Source organism: Podarcis bocagei, assembly GCF_964188305.1.
Source record: "Podarcis bocagei genome assembly, chromosome: 3".
NCBI classification, from domain to species: Eukaryota; Metazoa; Chordata; class Lepidosauria; order Squamata; family Lacertidae; genus Podarcis; species Podarcis bocagei.
In genome coordinates this window covers 37,205,940-37,223,122 of record NC_138127.1, presented here as the reverse complement: position 1 = coordinate 37,223,122, position 17,183 = coordinate 37,205,940, and the positions used below count along the sequence as shown (strand labels likewise).

Here is a 17,183-nt window from a genome sequence, read left to right as displayed (position 1 = left end):
AGGGACCATCTGAATAGCTTCATTTCCACTTGAATTCAAAATAGTTGATTATTAATACTGCTCGCTATAATGTCTCAAATTGTGATGTACTCACCCTGTCATCAATAACAACTAAATCCTTTGGTTCGGTGCGATCAATTTTCAAGACACGATATTTGGTTTCTGCATGATTGCTTCCAACAAGAAAATAACGCTTTGTAAAAAGAAGAAGAAATAAATAAGATTTCATACAAAGCTAATTAAACCAACACAACCACACTTAACATAACTATAGGCAAAGAGTTTTGTTGCACCTTATTATAGCACAAGCTTTCACAGGTAAGAGCCTCCTTATTTAGGCCTTAATCAATATAACACATTTTTATCCTACTTCAGCTGTCATTTATCTTACTAATGCCAGAATGTTTGTACAGTATTACTGTATCATCAACATTACTTTGTGAATAGTGACTGTATCAATTTTAGATACATTTAAGTTTCAGCCTGTGCATTTTGCATTCCACTTTCCTCTGACCTCACTGCTTTCAAAATTCCACCCGATAAACACAAACACACACACAAAAGCAGTGGGTAATTGGATCTGATTGACAAGGCAAATCCTTATCTGCCCCACCCACCACATTTGAAAGGTGGGCTTGATTCTACAATGACATTGGGTGAACCATTTTTGCTTGCATGGTTTGAAATCAAGCTGTGTGGGTATAGTCTTCAAAGTGACAACAATCAGCTGATCATTGGGACTTGCAAAGCACTGTGCACAAGGCTTCAGAAGCACCAACAGTCAACAAAAACCCACCCCTGCAATAGGATTTGTGGGTTTCCCCCCTCTGTCCTCCAGCCCCCTGAATGCCCCCCAAATCTACTCTTTAAGGTCCCCAGTTTCACAGATTTTCCTGAGAGGAAGATGAAGTTATGCTATGTGAGTGAAGGTCTGCCCACACCAAAGCAGATCTCCCACATAGCCTTGCTCTTATTTTACTGTACAGTACAGTATTATCAATTGTTTTAATCTCCTTGCAAGCTGCCTTGGGGACTGCACAATTGAAAAACAACACGGAAACAAAATAATATTTTTTGTTATATGTTTGTTCAGCTGGATTTTTATCCCAATAAAGACTTAAAAATATTAAAACACATTCTAAGTCTTTATAATATACCGTAATGGGATAAAATGGTAAATCCTTTCCCTTCTATCTTGTCTATAATAAAAATTACCCTGTTATCTTAATGGAGACAATTTTACATAGTACCTAGGTTTTTCTAGAAGAATGACTCAAGAGAGAAATGCATATTTAAATGTTTGGCAGCTATTCCAGGCAACCTTTAACTTGGCAAAATACCACAAGGATACCAAACAAATGTTCATTTTCTGATCTGAGCAAAACAATCTGAAGTACACATTACAAATTACTCTTTTAAAATATCCAGAGCAAATTGCAGTTATTTTTTGTAAATACATATGTATAATTGGGGGCAATTGCCATATCTCTGCATTTCCATCAAATCAAGCTTTGATAGATATCCAATTCCCCATTTTTGTCACACCAAATGTAAATGGCATTTACTATATTTCTTATTTTTAATGCTTCCTGCCTTTGCCATAGCTCATGATCATAACCCAACTCAGTTGCAGCCTTAATCTCCATGCAAGGAGATAAAGATAGGAGACCAAGGAAAGCAGTAACAACAGTCACATTCCAATGACTCTTCAGTGAAGCATAGAGATCCTGCAAGCATCATGTGCAATACACTCTTCATATATATAAATGGTTTCAACTGTGTTATACACAACACTTCCTTCTCTTTAGAAACAATATTCCTGTTAATGTTTCATGCACATCAAATACTGACATGCTAAGGAATAGCTACTATCCCTCACAATAGTTTGCTTTACAGCTATACTGTACTGCATCCTGCATAAATGTTATGTAGCCTTCTATCACAGAGAGAAAATTTTAATGATAATGCACCAATCTAATCAGTGTCCGTAAATTTTTACTTTCATCTAAAATTATAGTCAACATGAGTCAGCAATTGCCAGCCACCTTTCAAGATGCAGTTCAGCAATTGCTGAAGCCTAAAGGAGCGGATTAACCCAACATATTATTTATTAAGAGCAATTCACACTCATCCTCTCTGTTCCACCAAATTGAAAGGAAAAGTTTCTTCCAAGAGTACTGTACTATTTCTAATTGCTCAAGAACATTCCACTCGATTAACCTCCTTCTCAGCTCCATAGGCATTCTGCACACACACACACACACACACACACACACACACAGCTTCCAGCAAGCACCACCTTCCACATTCAGTGGAGAGTCAGAAGCTCTTTGCAAACCAAATAGATGTTGACATGCAGCTGGTCAACAGCACTGCAATGGAAAGGGGGAATCAAAAGCTTGCTTACAAGCAAGGAGCCCCAGTATGCTTGCAGTTGCTATAATTATCTCAGATTTACAAGTGGCTCTCTTGGCCTTGCTTTGCAAACATCTGAAATATACTTGAGAGAACTTCTCTTGACAGTGTGATTATTTAAAACAGACTTCCTTTTCTACAGTGGGAATGTGTTGCTTTCTAAAACCACCATTTGAACCGATTGAAAGGGAAAGGTTCACTGCCACCTCATGCAAAACTAAGCATTCATGATAAAAGATTTAGAGATTGTACAGTTGTATATTACAATTCCCCATTCTATAATCCCCAAGGCTATAAAAGCCACCAAAATAAATACAAAGGGGAAATGGAGATGAATGCTACTGCCTGGCACCTTTGTCTTGTAAGATTTATGTTTTAACTATGCCCTGCAAGCTCTTCAAATCATTCTGAGGGGAGGGGAAAAAAAGCCACCTGACATCCATGCAGCTGATCCTATGCATGTTGACACAAATACGTATTTGCATTGGTAAACATAACAGATTAGGAAGCAAAAGATAACATCTAATGTTTTGACTAATATGGAGTGGGTTGCGGAGGCAGGGTCTAGAAAGTGGCATAATACAAGCTGCAGATCAAGTACAGTGAACCTGTGACCATCCACATGCTGCTGTACTCTATTTCCTTTCAAGCCCAGCCAGTGAGGTCAATGATTAATTATGACGGGAGTTGTAGTTCAATAATGTCTGAAGAGCCAAAGGTTCAATTGGCCCTGCTTTCAATGTATATGGTTCAAACCCTAGCATATCAAGTTAAAGAAGAAATCTTATGCCAAAAAGCTGGGGGAAACCTCTGCCTCTTATTAAAAAAAGCTGCTGCCAATCAGAAAAGACAATGTGGTACTAAGCTCTGGGAATATATAGTGAAATGCAGAGATAGGAATAATCTCATACATACAATGTATACATGGCAAATGAAAACCGAAAAGAAAATTTCCACATTGTGGAGTTCAAGGTTTCCATTTGTTTGTCCTTTCCCCCTTCATTACCTTTTAAAAATGCCTCACGACTCTTGAATTCTCAATATGCTTCTAAGGAACCCAAATTTGTTTTGATTCATTCATAATATTATCTTTCCCCACATTTGACCTTCTGAAGGAAAATATGGCTTGATTTTTATTGTGGCTGATAATGTAATGCACATACCATGAACTGCTACAATTTATTGCATGTTGTAAAATAGCCTAAGTGTTTTGTAAATATTATTGTCATAGAGAGAGAATACTGGACAGGAAGCACAGTTCCTTATCACAAACCAGAAAAGGTGAAAATCTGCAACAGGTATTTTTCCATTTTGTAAATAGCAGTAGGGTGGGTCTCAATCAGGAATGAAGAGCTGGGAAGTTTTTGAAAAACTCTTTCTCCCTATGTTGTTTCCCAGTGAAAATAATCACCCTAAAGCTGTGTTAGGGGAAATACTATAAGGTACACAGGTGGTGCTGTGGTCTTCTAAACGACTGATTCTCTTGGGCTTGCTGTTTGGAAGGTTGGTAGTTCAAATCAGCAAGATGGTGGTGAGCTCCCGTTGCTCTGTCCCAGATTCTGCCAACCTAGCATTTCAAAAGCACACTACTGCAACTAGATAAATAGGTACCGCTGCGGTGGGAAGGTAAATGGCATTTCCATATGCTCTGGCTTCCATCACGGCATTCCGTTGCGCCAGAAGTGGTTTAGTCATGCTAGCCACATGACCCAGAAAGCTGTCTGTGGACAAACGCTGGCTCCCTTGGCCTGAAGCGAGATGAGCACCACACCCCATAGTTGCCTTTGACTGGACTTAACCGTCCAGGGGTCCTTTATCATTTTACCTTAGGAGAAATATATATGTAAATAGCCAAAAACTGCAAAAATTTTAGCAGGGGCAATTAGAATAAGATCTGTTATTTGATTATTGATGTAAACCTCCATAATGTAATTTTATATAATTAAGTTTTTACCTCTATTTCAGTACATTGTATTTTATTTTATTTTATTGCTATGGATAGTGGCTGATGCAAATAAAGATTATTATTATATGTATATAGCCTGGAAACATACATTCTCCATTGTCTAGTGAACTTATGAACAATCTCAGTTGGATTCTGTGTAGACAAGTCTTGGGGTGAGATATCAGGAGCAATTCTCAAATGCAGGCAAAGCCTATACTATTCAGATAAACAATTTAGGAGAGATAAGATGGGGACCTCTTTAAAATGCCCATAATCTGTCAGATACTAGAGCAGGGTACATATCAAATTATATACAGTGCGTGCGTGTGCGCGCGCACACACACACGCACACACAGACACACACACACAAAACACAATAAAACCTGCCATAGACAAATAAAAAGGCAGTCAAAATTAGAGCAATCATATTTACGCAATGACTACCTTAAAACCTTTTTAAATGTCTGGGCAAATAGATACATTGGTATTACCACAGGTGCCCCATCACACCCATTCTGTATTTGTAAGAACTTGGTAATTTAGTGTGGCAGCGCCTACACCTTGGGCCTCCCTGCCTATTGAAATAAAGCAGGCACCACTGTACTCTTTTTGGCATCTGCTAAAAACATTCCTGTTTAAACAAACATACCCAGATGCTTTGAAAGTTCAGCTAATCTGCTTCAGTATTTTAACTTCTGTATGTTTTAAAGTAGGGTTGTATTTTTCCTTTCTTGATTTTACTATTTTAATCCTTTTGCAAACCACTTTTTACAATCAGTGTATAAATTTTATGAAATTAAATAAACAAATACATCTTGATCTGGCAAGAAAATAATAGCCATGTTGCTTCCAGTCAGACTTCTGAGGGGAGGGTGTTCCACATATGAGGTGCGACTGCAAATAAGTTTCTCTCTTGTGTTACTATGGTGAAACACAGCAAGAGCCACCTCAGAAGATCTTAAGACATAGCTGGGGTAGCAGAGAGAGAGGCTATCCTTTTGGTATTTCGGCCCAATGACATTTAGGGCTTCACAGATAAACACCAGCACCTTAAATTTATTTATCAAACAAATAGGCAGCCAATAAAACTAGAGGCTATATATGTTATGCAGAAATGAAACTTTTTTAAAAAATAGAAAACATACATCCGAGTATATAATTAATAGATGACAGAATTAAAGGACTAGCAGTAAATGTAACTCTTCAATAATAAATTATCACCATTCATAATAAGCAGCAATCCTACCCATGCTCATTTGAAAGAGCCCATTGAACTCAGTTTGACTTGCATCTGAGCAAATATGTCTAGAAGTGGGTCACAGTGTAAATGTCACAGGCCTGAATCACACAACATGCTAAGCCAAATTTAGTGGTCACTTGGCTCCCGTGGTCTTTTTTGCTGCTTTGCTACACTGAGCTAAGCCAAGAAACATCGGCAACAGATTAATGAATCCTACACACACTTAACTGAGAACACAGTAGGACTTGCATCCAGGTAAACATATTACATTATCTTTTAGTTTCTCATATTATACTAAATTTAAGGTTTGGTAACCAGGCTGCTTGCAAGAGGCAAAGGCACAGCGCTGAGGAGTTGAAGTACCTCTACTTCAATGTGGCATAACAATTGAAGACCATGTTTCATCAAACAAGCAATATTTAGCTCCTTCTACAGAATCCCCGCGATGGGGTGAGCTCCTGTTGCGCAGTCCTTGCTCCTGCCAACCTAGTGGTTCAAAAGCACATCAAGTGCAAATACTGTAGATAAATAGGTACTGCTCCAGCAGGAAGGTAAACGGCATTTCCGTGCGCTGCTCTGGTTCACCAGAAGTGGCTTAGTCATGCTGGCCACATGACCCGGAAGCTGTACGCCGGCTCCCTTGGCCAATAAAACAAGATGAGCGCCGCAACCCCAGAGTCGGTCACAACTGGACCCAATGGTCAGGGGTCCCTTTACCTTTTTGACAGACAGGGCAGCCTCACCCTACAATTTGGGTAAAATTATGAGGTGTTTCATTTCTTTGAACAAAATCAGCACCTAACTCAGTTTACTAACATAGTTGCAGATTCCACTTGCAGAGTCTAAGTGTGGAATGATTCTGTTCAGTATTTCAGCTAGCCACAACTTCTTCCAGAATCCTTCATTCCCTTCTACAGCAATCAGCACTCCATACCCTTTAAGATTGCTCAGCCATCACTGGGCCGTTGTAGGGATCTGCTCTGAGGTTTTTGCCCCCTCAACAGTGTTGCTTGATTATTCTATGGTCCAAACAGTATGGCCCCTTATCAGTCTGTTCCTATGCATGTTTATTCAGAAAAATCCCATCCAGTTCATTAGGAGTCACTCCCCTCTAAACCATGAGCACATCTTAGGGGAGTGGTGAAACATTAGTGGCCCTCTAGGTGTCACTGGAATTCAGCTCCCATCATCCATCACCTATCACTGGCAAAGGTTGATGGGAGCTCCATCAAGATCTGGAGAGCCAAGGTTTACCCACTCCTGGTCCAGGGAGCAAGCCCTAGAGAGCACAGTGGGGCTCGTGAGTAAACATCCATAGGATTATGCTGTAAACTGGGCTCAGAAGGTTTAGGCTGGATCATCAGCAGTGGCATTCCCCGCTTCCCAACGCAGCACTTACAGCTTCCCAGTCATCAGTCAAGCAGTGTGAGAGAATAGCGGGCGCTGCGGGGGTTACTTACAGCTCTAGTCTCGTACAGCACCAGCTTCTGCACAGAGCTGATGATTGGAGCCGCCACAGGCATGATGACAGCAGGGGAGAGGGCCGCACTCAGTCAGCGGCGAACCCCTTCTCGGGCGCCCCTTCCTTCTTTTGAGGGAAGCTCTGCTCCCAGAAACCCCGAGGTTACCGAGTGGGGATAGAGGAGTCCATGAACCCCGAACCCTTTCCCCCTCTCGCTCCACTGAACCAGCAAGAACCCCCCACCAGCCCCCTCGCTAAGGGGGGTAACAGGTAGAAGGAGCGGGGACTCTCCAAAACACCAGGAAGGAACCCGTCCCGCCTACATCCTGCGCAGGCGCAGGAGAGTGACAGCCGAAGACAGCGCAAGTTCACGTGACTGCCTCTGCCGACGCCATTTTACGTTCGGGAACAAAGCCCGTTCTGCCAGGACTGCGTATATCGTTGTTCTCGGTGGAAGAAGGGCGCCGTTTGTGGGCCGTGTGTGTTGTCCAGCGCTTTATTGATGGTTGCAGTGCTAAGCACACTCCGTTAGGAGTGTTCCGTGGTCACAACTTCCAGAGAGTGAGCCGTGCTGGAACCTTTAAGACCAGCAGGTTATTTGTTGTCTCCAAAGGACAGCTGTGCCTGGCCTCTGTCACAAGAGCCTCACAATTATGGCACCAGCTTTCGCGGACCGGAGTCTTCCTCAGATACTTGAAGTATTATCCTCGGTTCAGAGGTCTGGGCATGTGAGGGGATTTGCTGTTCACCGAGGAGAACCCTCCATACCTCTGATGGTGTAGAGGACACAAAAGCTGGTGCCATAATAAACGCGCGAGGCTTTCAGGTCTCGCGCTTCTTTGTTCCCTAGGGAGCAAGTCCCGTCGAACACACACATTCAACAAGGTGCGGATTTCGCCTCGCGTAGCTGCAGCCTGATCTTAAAACAGAGTCTCGTGGCACCTTAAAGACTAATAAATTTATTAGGGCGTAAGGTTTCGCGGATTCAACCCGCTTCGTCAGATGCTGATCGTACTCATGCGTACTTGGGAGTTAGCACCACGGAGTTCAGCGCCACTTACTCCTGAGAGCATGTAGGCGAACCCCGTTAAGGGCCGACACGATCAGAAAAGGCTCCATTCCCCCCCCCCAACGGCTCTCAGTTCTTCTACAGAGAAACCGTTAATTTCGAAACTCTCGAAGGCGACTCCAACTGCCGCTCACCCAGCCGCCGAACGCTCTGGCAGCTGAGCGTGGCCGTTGGCCCTCTGAGAAGAGACCGGTTGGTGGTGCCCTTTTAAAAACTACTCGGCCTCGTGTCCTCATCGCGCTCGTTGATTGGGCGAAGGGAGCGGGGGCGGTTCCAAGAGAACGGCGAGGCTGGTCGCGGTCGCCACGGTTACGGGGAAACAGCAATCTCGGCGGATCAGTGGTAGCCTATCGCGCGCCGCTTCAGTGTGGGCTGCCACCAAAAAGAAGCAGAGGGACACAGTTTGGTCAAGTCACGCAGTAAGTGCTCCTCATATCGTTTCATCCGGTGCTGGCCGAAGCCAGACTCTCTCGTGCCGCTGTGTAGTCGGGGTTTATTAACAATACCATATGATTTCTTTTTCAAATGCTACTACATTTCTTATACTGTACCGACTTTCTGCCTGTGCACTCAGGGTTCGCCGTTTTGAAAACAATCTAAATTTACAGTTTAAACCTAACATTTTGTAGCATAAAGAATGGTTTCTGGACTGGGAAACCTACCTACAGTGGTACCTCGGGTTAAGTACTTAATTCGTTCCGGAGGTCCGTTCTTAACCTGAAACTGTTCTTAACCTGAAGCACTACTTTAGCTAATGGGGCCTCCTGCTGCCGCCACGCCGCCGGAGCCCGATTTCTGTTCTTATTCTGAAGCAAAGTTCTTAACCTGAAGCACTATTTCTAGGTTAGCAGAGTGTGTAACCTGAAGCGTATGTAGCCCAAGGTACCACTGTACGCTCTTGGTTTTTGCCAAAGGGTATTGTGATGTAGGGCTTGTCAGTAAATTGGTTTTTCTTGTAAGTAATAGTGATATTGATATTGAACACATTTTTCTCCTAATGTAGGCTTAATGATGACATCTCAACAGGAGGAGCAACCTTATCCCTTTGTAGATATATATGATGAAGACGAAGCTGACAGAGTCTTTCTGACATCTAAGCCCACCTGTTTCGCCATCCTTGGGAAACCCGTAAGAATTTCCAGTTTGATTAAACTGGCATTTTGAACAATATAACTTGATGCACAATCCTATACATGTTTATTCAGAAGTAAACCCCACTGTGTCCAATGGGAGTGTACCTATAGGAAGTATATACACTTACCTAGAATTCATTGGCAGAGGAAGAGTAGTGCGGGGGGAGCGCACTGCCCCCGGCAGCGCGATCCCGCAGCTGTCCCCCCCCTGCAGGCGGCGTACCACTCCCCCAGGGTGAACGTCACCTCCGCCTCCGCCTGCTCTCTGCCCCCCAGTGCCGGAGCATGAAGCTCTGTCACTGCTGGAATTAAGCCCCATTGAACTTAGTGGGATGAATGGAGTGCATCAAAGCCTTTTCCTCCATATTGCTCAGTAACAATGGAAATGGCCTCTGCAGGATGACTTACCCACACCACTGTTGTAATATGTAGCATAAATTACATATCTTATTGTGCTTTGGTATTCTTTGCAGTGTTTCTGTGGTAGCCCTAACTTGCCATCAGAAATAGTTTGGGTTTCTCAAAAATAAGTCATGCTGGACCAATCTGTTTTCTTTTTTTTTGATGGAATTACAAACTTGGTAGATCAGGAAACTACTGTGGACATAGTGTATCTTGATTTCAGTAAGGCTTTTGACAAAGTCGCCTATGATATTCTTGTGAGGAAGCTGGTAAAATGTGCGCTGAACGAGGTAACTATTAGGTGGATTTGTAGCTGGTTGACTTTCCAAACCCAAAGAGTACTCATTAATGGTTCTTTATCATCCTGGAAAAAAGTGACAAGTGAGGTGCCACAGGGTTCTGTCCTGGGCCCATTCTTGTTCAACATCTTTATAAAGGACTTGGATGAAGGAATTCAGGGGATTCTCATCAGATTTGCAGATGACACCAAACTGGGAGGGGTAGCTAATGCCACAGAAAACAAAATCAGAATTAACAGATTGGAGAAATGGGCACAAGCTAACAAAATGTATTTCAATAGGGACAAATGTAAGGTTCTGCACTTAGGCAGGAATAACCAGATGCACAAATATAGGATGGGGGACACCTGGTTTACCAGCAGTACATGTGAAAAGGATCTAGGGGTCTTGCGTAACATGAGTCAACAGTATGATGCAGCAGCAAAAAAAAGCTGACACTTTTCTAGGCTTCATCAACACCAGTTCAAGGGAAGTAATAGTACCACTCTATTCTGCCTTGGTCAGACCACACCTGGAACACGGTGTCCAATTCGGGCACCACAAATTAATAAGTATGTTGACAAACTGAAACGTGTGCAGAGCAGGGCAACCAAGATGATCAAGGGTCTTGAAACTAACCCTTATGAGAAATTCTTGAAGGAGCTGGATATGTTTAGCCTGGAAAAGAGGAGACTGAGAGGAGATATAATAGCCATCTTCAAATATCTTAAGGATTGTCACATGGAGGAGGGAGCATGCTTGTTTTCTCCTGCTCTGGAGGGTAGGATTTGAGGCAATTGCTTCAAGTTACAAGAAAGGAGATTATGACTAAACACTCAGAAAAACTTTCTAACAGTAAGAGCTATTCAGCAGTGGAGCAGACTCCCATGAGAGGTGGTGGAGTCTCCTTCCTTGAAGGTTTCTAAGCAGAGGCTGGATAGCCATCTGCCATGGATGCTTTAGCTGAGATTCCTGCATTGCAGGTGGCTGGACTAGATGACCCTTGGGTCCCTTCCAACTCGAAGAGTCTATGAAGGGTGACATGATGTGCTCTGTTGCACGCTATGGTGAAAATATAGAGAAGCCACTACCTAGAGGTGATTCCATGTAATTAAAGTAATACATGGCTGATCTTTAGTTCCAAGTAAGAATGTTGAGCATCACAGTCTCATCTGAAACCATTGATTGTAAAAGCACTAACTTCTAAATGAGTATATTTATATTCTCAGCCATGAAACTTGAGAATGCACCCATTTCAGTGAGATTTATTTCTAAATCTCAGTGATAAGATCAGGCTGACTGGAGCTCCAGTCCTTCCAAGCCCTAAGCAGATCCTTTACCACTGACTAAATTAGCTTCTTTAGAAGTTTATAATGAATATGTCATTGTGAAGCTTGGTGTTGAGATATCTCAATGCTAAATATATTGGATTTGATTCAGCAAGTCCAGCATTGTGCACATTGCCAAAATGTTTGTGTCTGTTTTGAGTAGCGCCGGATCTGGACACAACAAAGAACTTTTTCAGTTAAACATGTTGCAACATTTATGAGAAATTGGGTTAGCAAAAACAGAACTCCACAGCGCCATCTGGTGTCACAGTGTTAGACTGTATAAAGACCCATATAAGACACTTTTTATTTGGCAATGTAGCTGAGTCCTAGATTTCTCTCAAAAGTCTCTTCACTGAGTTTCAGGGTGCAATTTGTCAAAACAGATCTAGAAGGTAAAGCAGCAGTTGTACATTTGGAACCCACCATGCTTATTAAAAACCGGAGCCAATATGTTTTTTAGCCCCTGCAGCCCTGAGCCTGGCTTCTTGTTACAGCTGCTCTTCAATGGGCACTCATGCAACAAATACTGATTTCCTGACTGGTAGTTTGTCCCTCCCCCATTCTTTTGGTGGGCTGTCGCCCTTCAATTCTTGTCCAAATTTAAATCTTGTTGAGATATACAAGCTGTTCATTATTTCTGCAGCTATTCATGAAAACAATTACCGGTATATTGTGTCTTGTTTTGTTTTGGGTTTTTAAAATTAAAAACCTGTACGTTGCTTATAATTTGAAAAACTGTTCCTGAGAGAAGATGGATTATGATGGCACAGGTCCCTAGCCAATCAGTGTTTTCAGTGTTTCTACTTCAAATTATTTCCCTAAGCTCAATCCTCAACAGAAGATTGTATGTGTGACAACAACATGCTGACTACAATTTCCAGAATGGAGTAGCTCTTGCTTTTATGCATAAAACTATCCCCTAGGCACACATTTAAGCAGTAAGGTACAAGAACTATCTGGGTTTATATACTATAATATTTTACATCACTACCGGTTTTCATGTAGTAGGAGAAATTTACTTTAGTTAACTTTATACCCCACCCAAGCCCAGCATGGAACCTTATTTGTAAATATGTTTATCACATAGGAGGTAGAATCTAATCACTTCAGTTACTTTGGTTTTCCGGGGCTAGCAAGTTTAAAATGTCAAATATGTTTTTGCTGTGAAAGTTAGCAAGGAACAGAAGGTACAGTTTTAAGTTTCGTATAAAAATGGAAGCAATGGAATATATTCTATCAGATACAGGGATGACAAATATGATTTCTGGCTTGCACATTTAAAATCCATAAATACAAGTCAATAATAAAAATTTAGTCTTTGTCTTTCCATTATATTATGTTACATTTGAAGCACTGCAGGGATTATTCTAGTTTTAAACAATACTTCTTATGTTTATTTATCTTCTTTTTCAGAGTGTTGGGAAGAAAACATTAGCTAAAAAATTAGCCCAGATCTGGAAATGCACACTCATAGATGGTAAATATAAGCAATATTATGTTAGACAATATGTCACTTATTAGATTTTTTTTGAATGATTTCTGAAATTACACGTGTCAGTCGGATTAATGAAGCAATATGCATCTTTCCCATTGTTTTCAGAAGTTAAGAACTTTAATAGTAAAAGGGAAATAAATAATAATAATAATAATAATAATAATAATAATAATAATAAATTAAAAATGCTGCCTTCATGCCCTGCTTGCCAGCTTTTATAAGAGTGTTGGAAACAAAATGTGTTAAATGGGTATTTAGTCTGGTTCAGCAAAGTTCATTTAGTCTTATGGTCTTGTTTGTTCAGAGTTGTAGGAGTGTCCTTCATTTATTGTATGCAATGTATACTTTTTAACCTCCCTTTTACATTTTGGTCACTGGCAAATTTTACTTCAGTTATATAGCACTTCAGTTTTCCTTCAATTATATAGAAGCCAAATAAGGGATAGTCAGACTGGTTCAGAATATTTTTTAGATATTAAGTTTCAGGATCATAGTTGAAAAGGTAGACCTGATATTGGTCTGGAAATGCTAGAAGAAAACTTTGAAATACTGAAAAAGATAATACGTACAAGATAAAACCTTCTTTACATTTTTTTTAAGGAGGCTTAGATAAGAAACAATATCCTTTCGGCCTCACCTAAAGTGCAGGTCACAATCTAGAGCTGCATGTTGTAGCCCCAACTTCTGCCCCCACCCCACTCCCGTTCAGCACATCACCCTCCATCTAGTCACACACCTTTCCCCTCTTGCTAGGTGAAACAAGGACAATCTCATTTTACCTTCAGCGGGCAGAGAAAGATTGGTGGCTGAATTGAATCAGGAGGCATAGCTACCACAGTAACATCTTTTACGGCTGTGAAGTGATTTAAAGGGGATACAGGTTCTCTCTGAGGTTCAAACTGAAAACCTCATTGCCACTTCAGCTACCTGTTCTTTTTCTTCTTTCAATTTTAAGTTCTTCTGCAAGTTCATTCTGCCCCTCAGAAACAAACCATAGTTCCCCAGGTTATCTGATTTCCTTGGGAGCTGTTACTTTGCTTAAATTTGCAAGAATGAACACAGCAGGGCAGTGATTGAATTCTCACTTGCTTGCTTGGGACTGATCTGGCATCAGCAGGATTCTGAGTAAAAGGCTGAGAAGGCAACAGAGGTTTACCTGTTTGTTTCAGAAATAAGTGCTTCTCTGAAATTCTACCCTTGGTGAAAAATTACAGTCATTTCCAAAGAATCAAATATATTTGCAAGACTAGAATCTCTCAACTTTTAAACCACACTATAAGTTTTCATTAAATCTGCGCGTAACTTATTTTAACTTAGTTCTTTGTAATTAACTGTCCGTTTACAAATCTTGGTGTTCTTGGATTTCATTACTTAGAAAAACATGGGAGCCCTCTGGTGGATAAAACCACACTTCATGATGCAGGATATCTATAATCAGAATATTTCACCTTTTTAAAACTAATTGTCAGCTTGCATAGCTACTTTGAAGATCAGAGAACAGGAGGGGAGGAAAAAGTGCTTTCCCCTTTCTTCTGCTACTGTTTTCTTGATATAAATGCTGCTTTCTGAAGCCAACATTGGCAGAGGGTGCCTTTTAACTTTGAAAATCTCTAATAAGCCAATGCTTTTATTAGGCCAATGAAAACATCACAAAACTCTTAATCAGATTGGGGATTAAGTGGCTATGTTTAAATTCTAGTAAATCTACAGCATGAAGATAAATTAGTTATTAGCTATTGAGCCAGTGTGGTGTAGTGGTTAAGAGCGGTAGTTTCGTAATCTGGGGAACCGGGTTCGCATCTCCGCTCCTCCACATGCAGCTGCTGGGTGACCTTGGGCCAGTCACACTTCTTTGAAGTCTCTCAGCCCCACTCACCTCACAGAGTGTTTGTTGTGGAGGAAGAAGGGAAAGGAGAATGTTAGCTGCTTTGAGACTCCTTAAAGGGAGTGAAAGGCGGGATATCAAATCCAAACTCTTCTTCTTCTATTTATGCAGCTGTGAATTCATGCAGTCTGCTTTGCTTTTTCTTTATTCTTTTTAAAATAATAATTGGTATCTGCATTAAAAAAATTGAGTCAGCCAACGGTTTAAACTTTTAAAAAAACACATACCAAAATTCTCCTAACCCATGACAAAAAATGCAAATTAAAATTAGAAATAAAAAATCCTAAACCGTACAAAGGTTGAAGATTTAGACAACAGCTCAATATACCTACACTGTTCCTGTCTCCAAAGGTCTTCTGTACAGGTTATTTTTAATTTTCGCACAGCGCATAGATAAACTGTGGGATTCATCAAGTTGCTTTAGAAGGAGAGAAGATAGATTCATGAAGGATAAGGCTATCAATGGCTATATATCTAGAATCAAAGACATTATGCCTCTGAATATCAGGTGCTGAGAAACAACATAATGAAAAGGCTGTTTGTGGGATTCTCATACATAATTGGTTGGTTGCTATGGCTGATCCATAAGGGCTCTTACATAGTCCTTCATTCTGTTTCCCAAAGACCTATGTTCTCACAAGAGAGAAAAGAAGGGGCTAGCAAAGCCTACAGACACCAAAGAAAAGGCCCTCTAATGAGGCACAGATAACTATTTAAGCATATACCTATCTTCCCATGTTGACATCATCTCCGTATTGTGAAATGCACATCTAGCAAAGGGATTGCATTTACATCCCACGGTGGAGGGGTAGTTAAAGAAGCGGGGTGTATCATGATCTGTATGATCATTCTACATTGTTGCTGTTTAATTACTATTTAAAGTAATCTAAACTCTGTTGTGTTGAATGTGCATATGCATCCAGAAGTCAACTCTAATAAATTGTAACCTCTTTCTCTATGATGTATTATTTTTAGCTTCAGAGCTTATTGATGAGAACATAACAGCAGAAACAGAATATGGAATCAAGGTAGAGCCCTTACCTTGTACTTTTTAATTGATTTATTGGGCATATTTTGTTTTTAAGGCTATGTTAGTGAAGGTCCATTTCATCTCACTGTTGCTTCAGTTAAAAAGAAGAGGTGAAAAATGTGGTGAAAGATGCCCTGAGTGGCGCAATGGATCAGTGGGTCTGGCTGTTAACCAGAAGATGGGTGGTTTGAACCCACCCAGGGATGGCTGTGGGCAGGATTCTTGCTTTACAGGGGTGGGACTAGATGACCCTCAGGGTCCCTTCCAACTCCTTTGATTCTATGATTCTGGAGATTTTGTGGAGCTAGTTTCAGAGTAAAAAAAGCCGGGCCAGATGTGTGAATAGTCTGAATGGTTATTAGGTAGCTGCCTATTTTAATGTGTGTTAATTATGTATTTTACTTTATGTATGCAGAATATGATGTTTTGTTTTTCTTTTTCTTTAGTGTAATGAATTGCTCTATCAAGGTCAAGCTATACCTGAAGACTTGATTATAAAGATGCTTATGAAAAAGATTGAATCTCCAGAGGTTTTTCACTTTGGTACTTTTTCTCTCCCCCAAATCCTTCTTTAAAGGCAGAATTGTGTATGATGGGGGTGGAGGGTCGATGTTAGTTACTTGGTAGCCCTGAACATAAGGTAACAAGGGGATACATCTGCACATTATGCTTTGCTAGCAACAGTGCAACCTATGAACATATAAATATTATAAATCATCCCATAATTTTTATTTTTTATTAAAGGGATGCATAGAAATCCATTGTCTACGGTAACTATTTGAAATAAAGCAATATGGGCTTCTTCTCTTAGATTCCATGGCTTGGAAACACTATAAATTGCAGTGCTTTGTCTCCCTGCATAAGAGTAATCTTTGGTAATATCGTAATCTGATAATATGGAGCCCTGTGCAAGGCCAAAATTTAGTGCCCCCAAATGGACCTTCTCAATTATGGACCTTCTCAATTTTGCACCCCCATTGCTCAGCGCCCAGTGTGGGAGAACCGCCCATACCCCCTGTTTTGAACCACAGGCCCAAAGGAAGGCTCATTGGAGTGGTTGGTTGTTGGGATACCAAAGAAGGATGCCAAATACACCACAATGGCCAGTTCTAGTGCTTTATTAAGAAGGTGTAGCAAAGCAGCCTGGCAGGTCTCTAGCCTTTATAGACACGAGACAGACACCGCAGCAAGGAGATGACTTGTCCACGCCCAAGCAAACATGCATACATTTTTTTTAATACACAAAGCAGCATACGTCATTTCAGCTGACTAGATGAGGATATATGTGACAAATACCCAAACTTTACAGATAGCTCCCATTTCTAGGCTCAGAGCCCAATCCCCAAGCCCACAGATAATGATAACATCAGAGCAAGCCAATTAGCTTATATCAAAGCAGGTGAATATATATATATATATATATATGCAGGTTTTGGTGTCTTCGGGTGTCTTCCCGTGTAAGAGTTGGGGTGTCTAGGCGACGTTTCGACGAGGTCTC

General features: G+C 41.0%; 2 protein-coding genes across 7 annotated transcripts in view; one reads left to right on the top strand and one right to left on the bottom strand.

Moving 5' to 3' along the window:
- Nucleotides 1-8,274, bottom strand: part of FIG4 (FIG4 phosphoinositide 5-phosphatase) — a 58,409-nt gene extending 50,135 nt beyond the window's left edge. The window contains exons 1-2 of one of the 3 annotated variants that reach the window (XM_081186697.1): nt 8,088-8,274; nt 95-193 (exon numbers count right to left, since the gene is read on the bottom strand). In XM_081186697.1, coding sequence (XP_081042823.1) covers nt 95-193; nt 8,088-8,135 — 147 coding nt within the window. In that variant the 5' untranslated portion in view covers nt 8,136-8,274. Of the gene's footprint in view, nt 1-94; nt 194-7,060; nt 7,363-8,087 lie in introns of those variants that run through there. The other 2 variants (XM_081186698.1, XM_081186696.1) reach the window with 2 other exon arrangements.
- The window catches only part of AK9 (adenylate kinase 9), a 77,057-nt gene continuing 67,371 nt past the window's right edge, over nt 7,498-17,183 (top strand). The window contains exons 1-5 of one of the 4 annotated variants that reach the window (XM_081186689.1): nt 7,498-7,623; nt 9,135-9,259; nt 12,689-12,752; nt 15,631-15,683; nt 16,132-16,228. In XM_081186689.1, the coding sequence (XP_081042815.1) occupies nt 9,140-9,259; nt 12,689-12,752; nt 15,631-15,683; nt 16,132-16,228 (334 nt within the window). In that variant the 5' untranslated portion in view covers nt 7,498-7,623; nt 9,135-9,139. Of the gene's footprint in view, nt 7,624-8,395; nt 8,551-9,134; nt 9,260-12,688; nt 12,753-15,630; nt 15,684-16,131; nt 16,229-17,183 lie in introns of those variants that run through there. The other 3 variants (XM_081186690.1, XM_081186688.1, XM_081186691.1) reach the window with 3 other exon arrangements.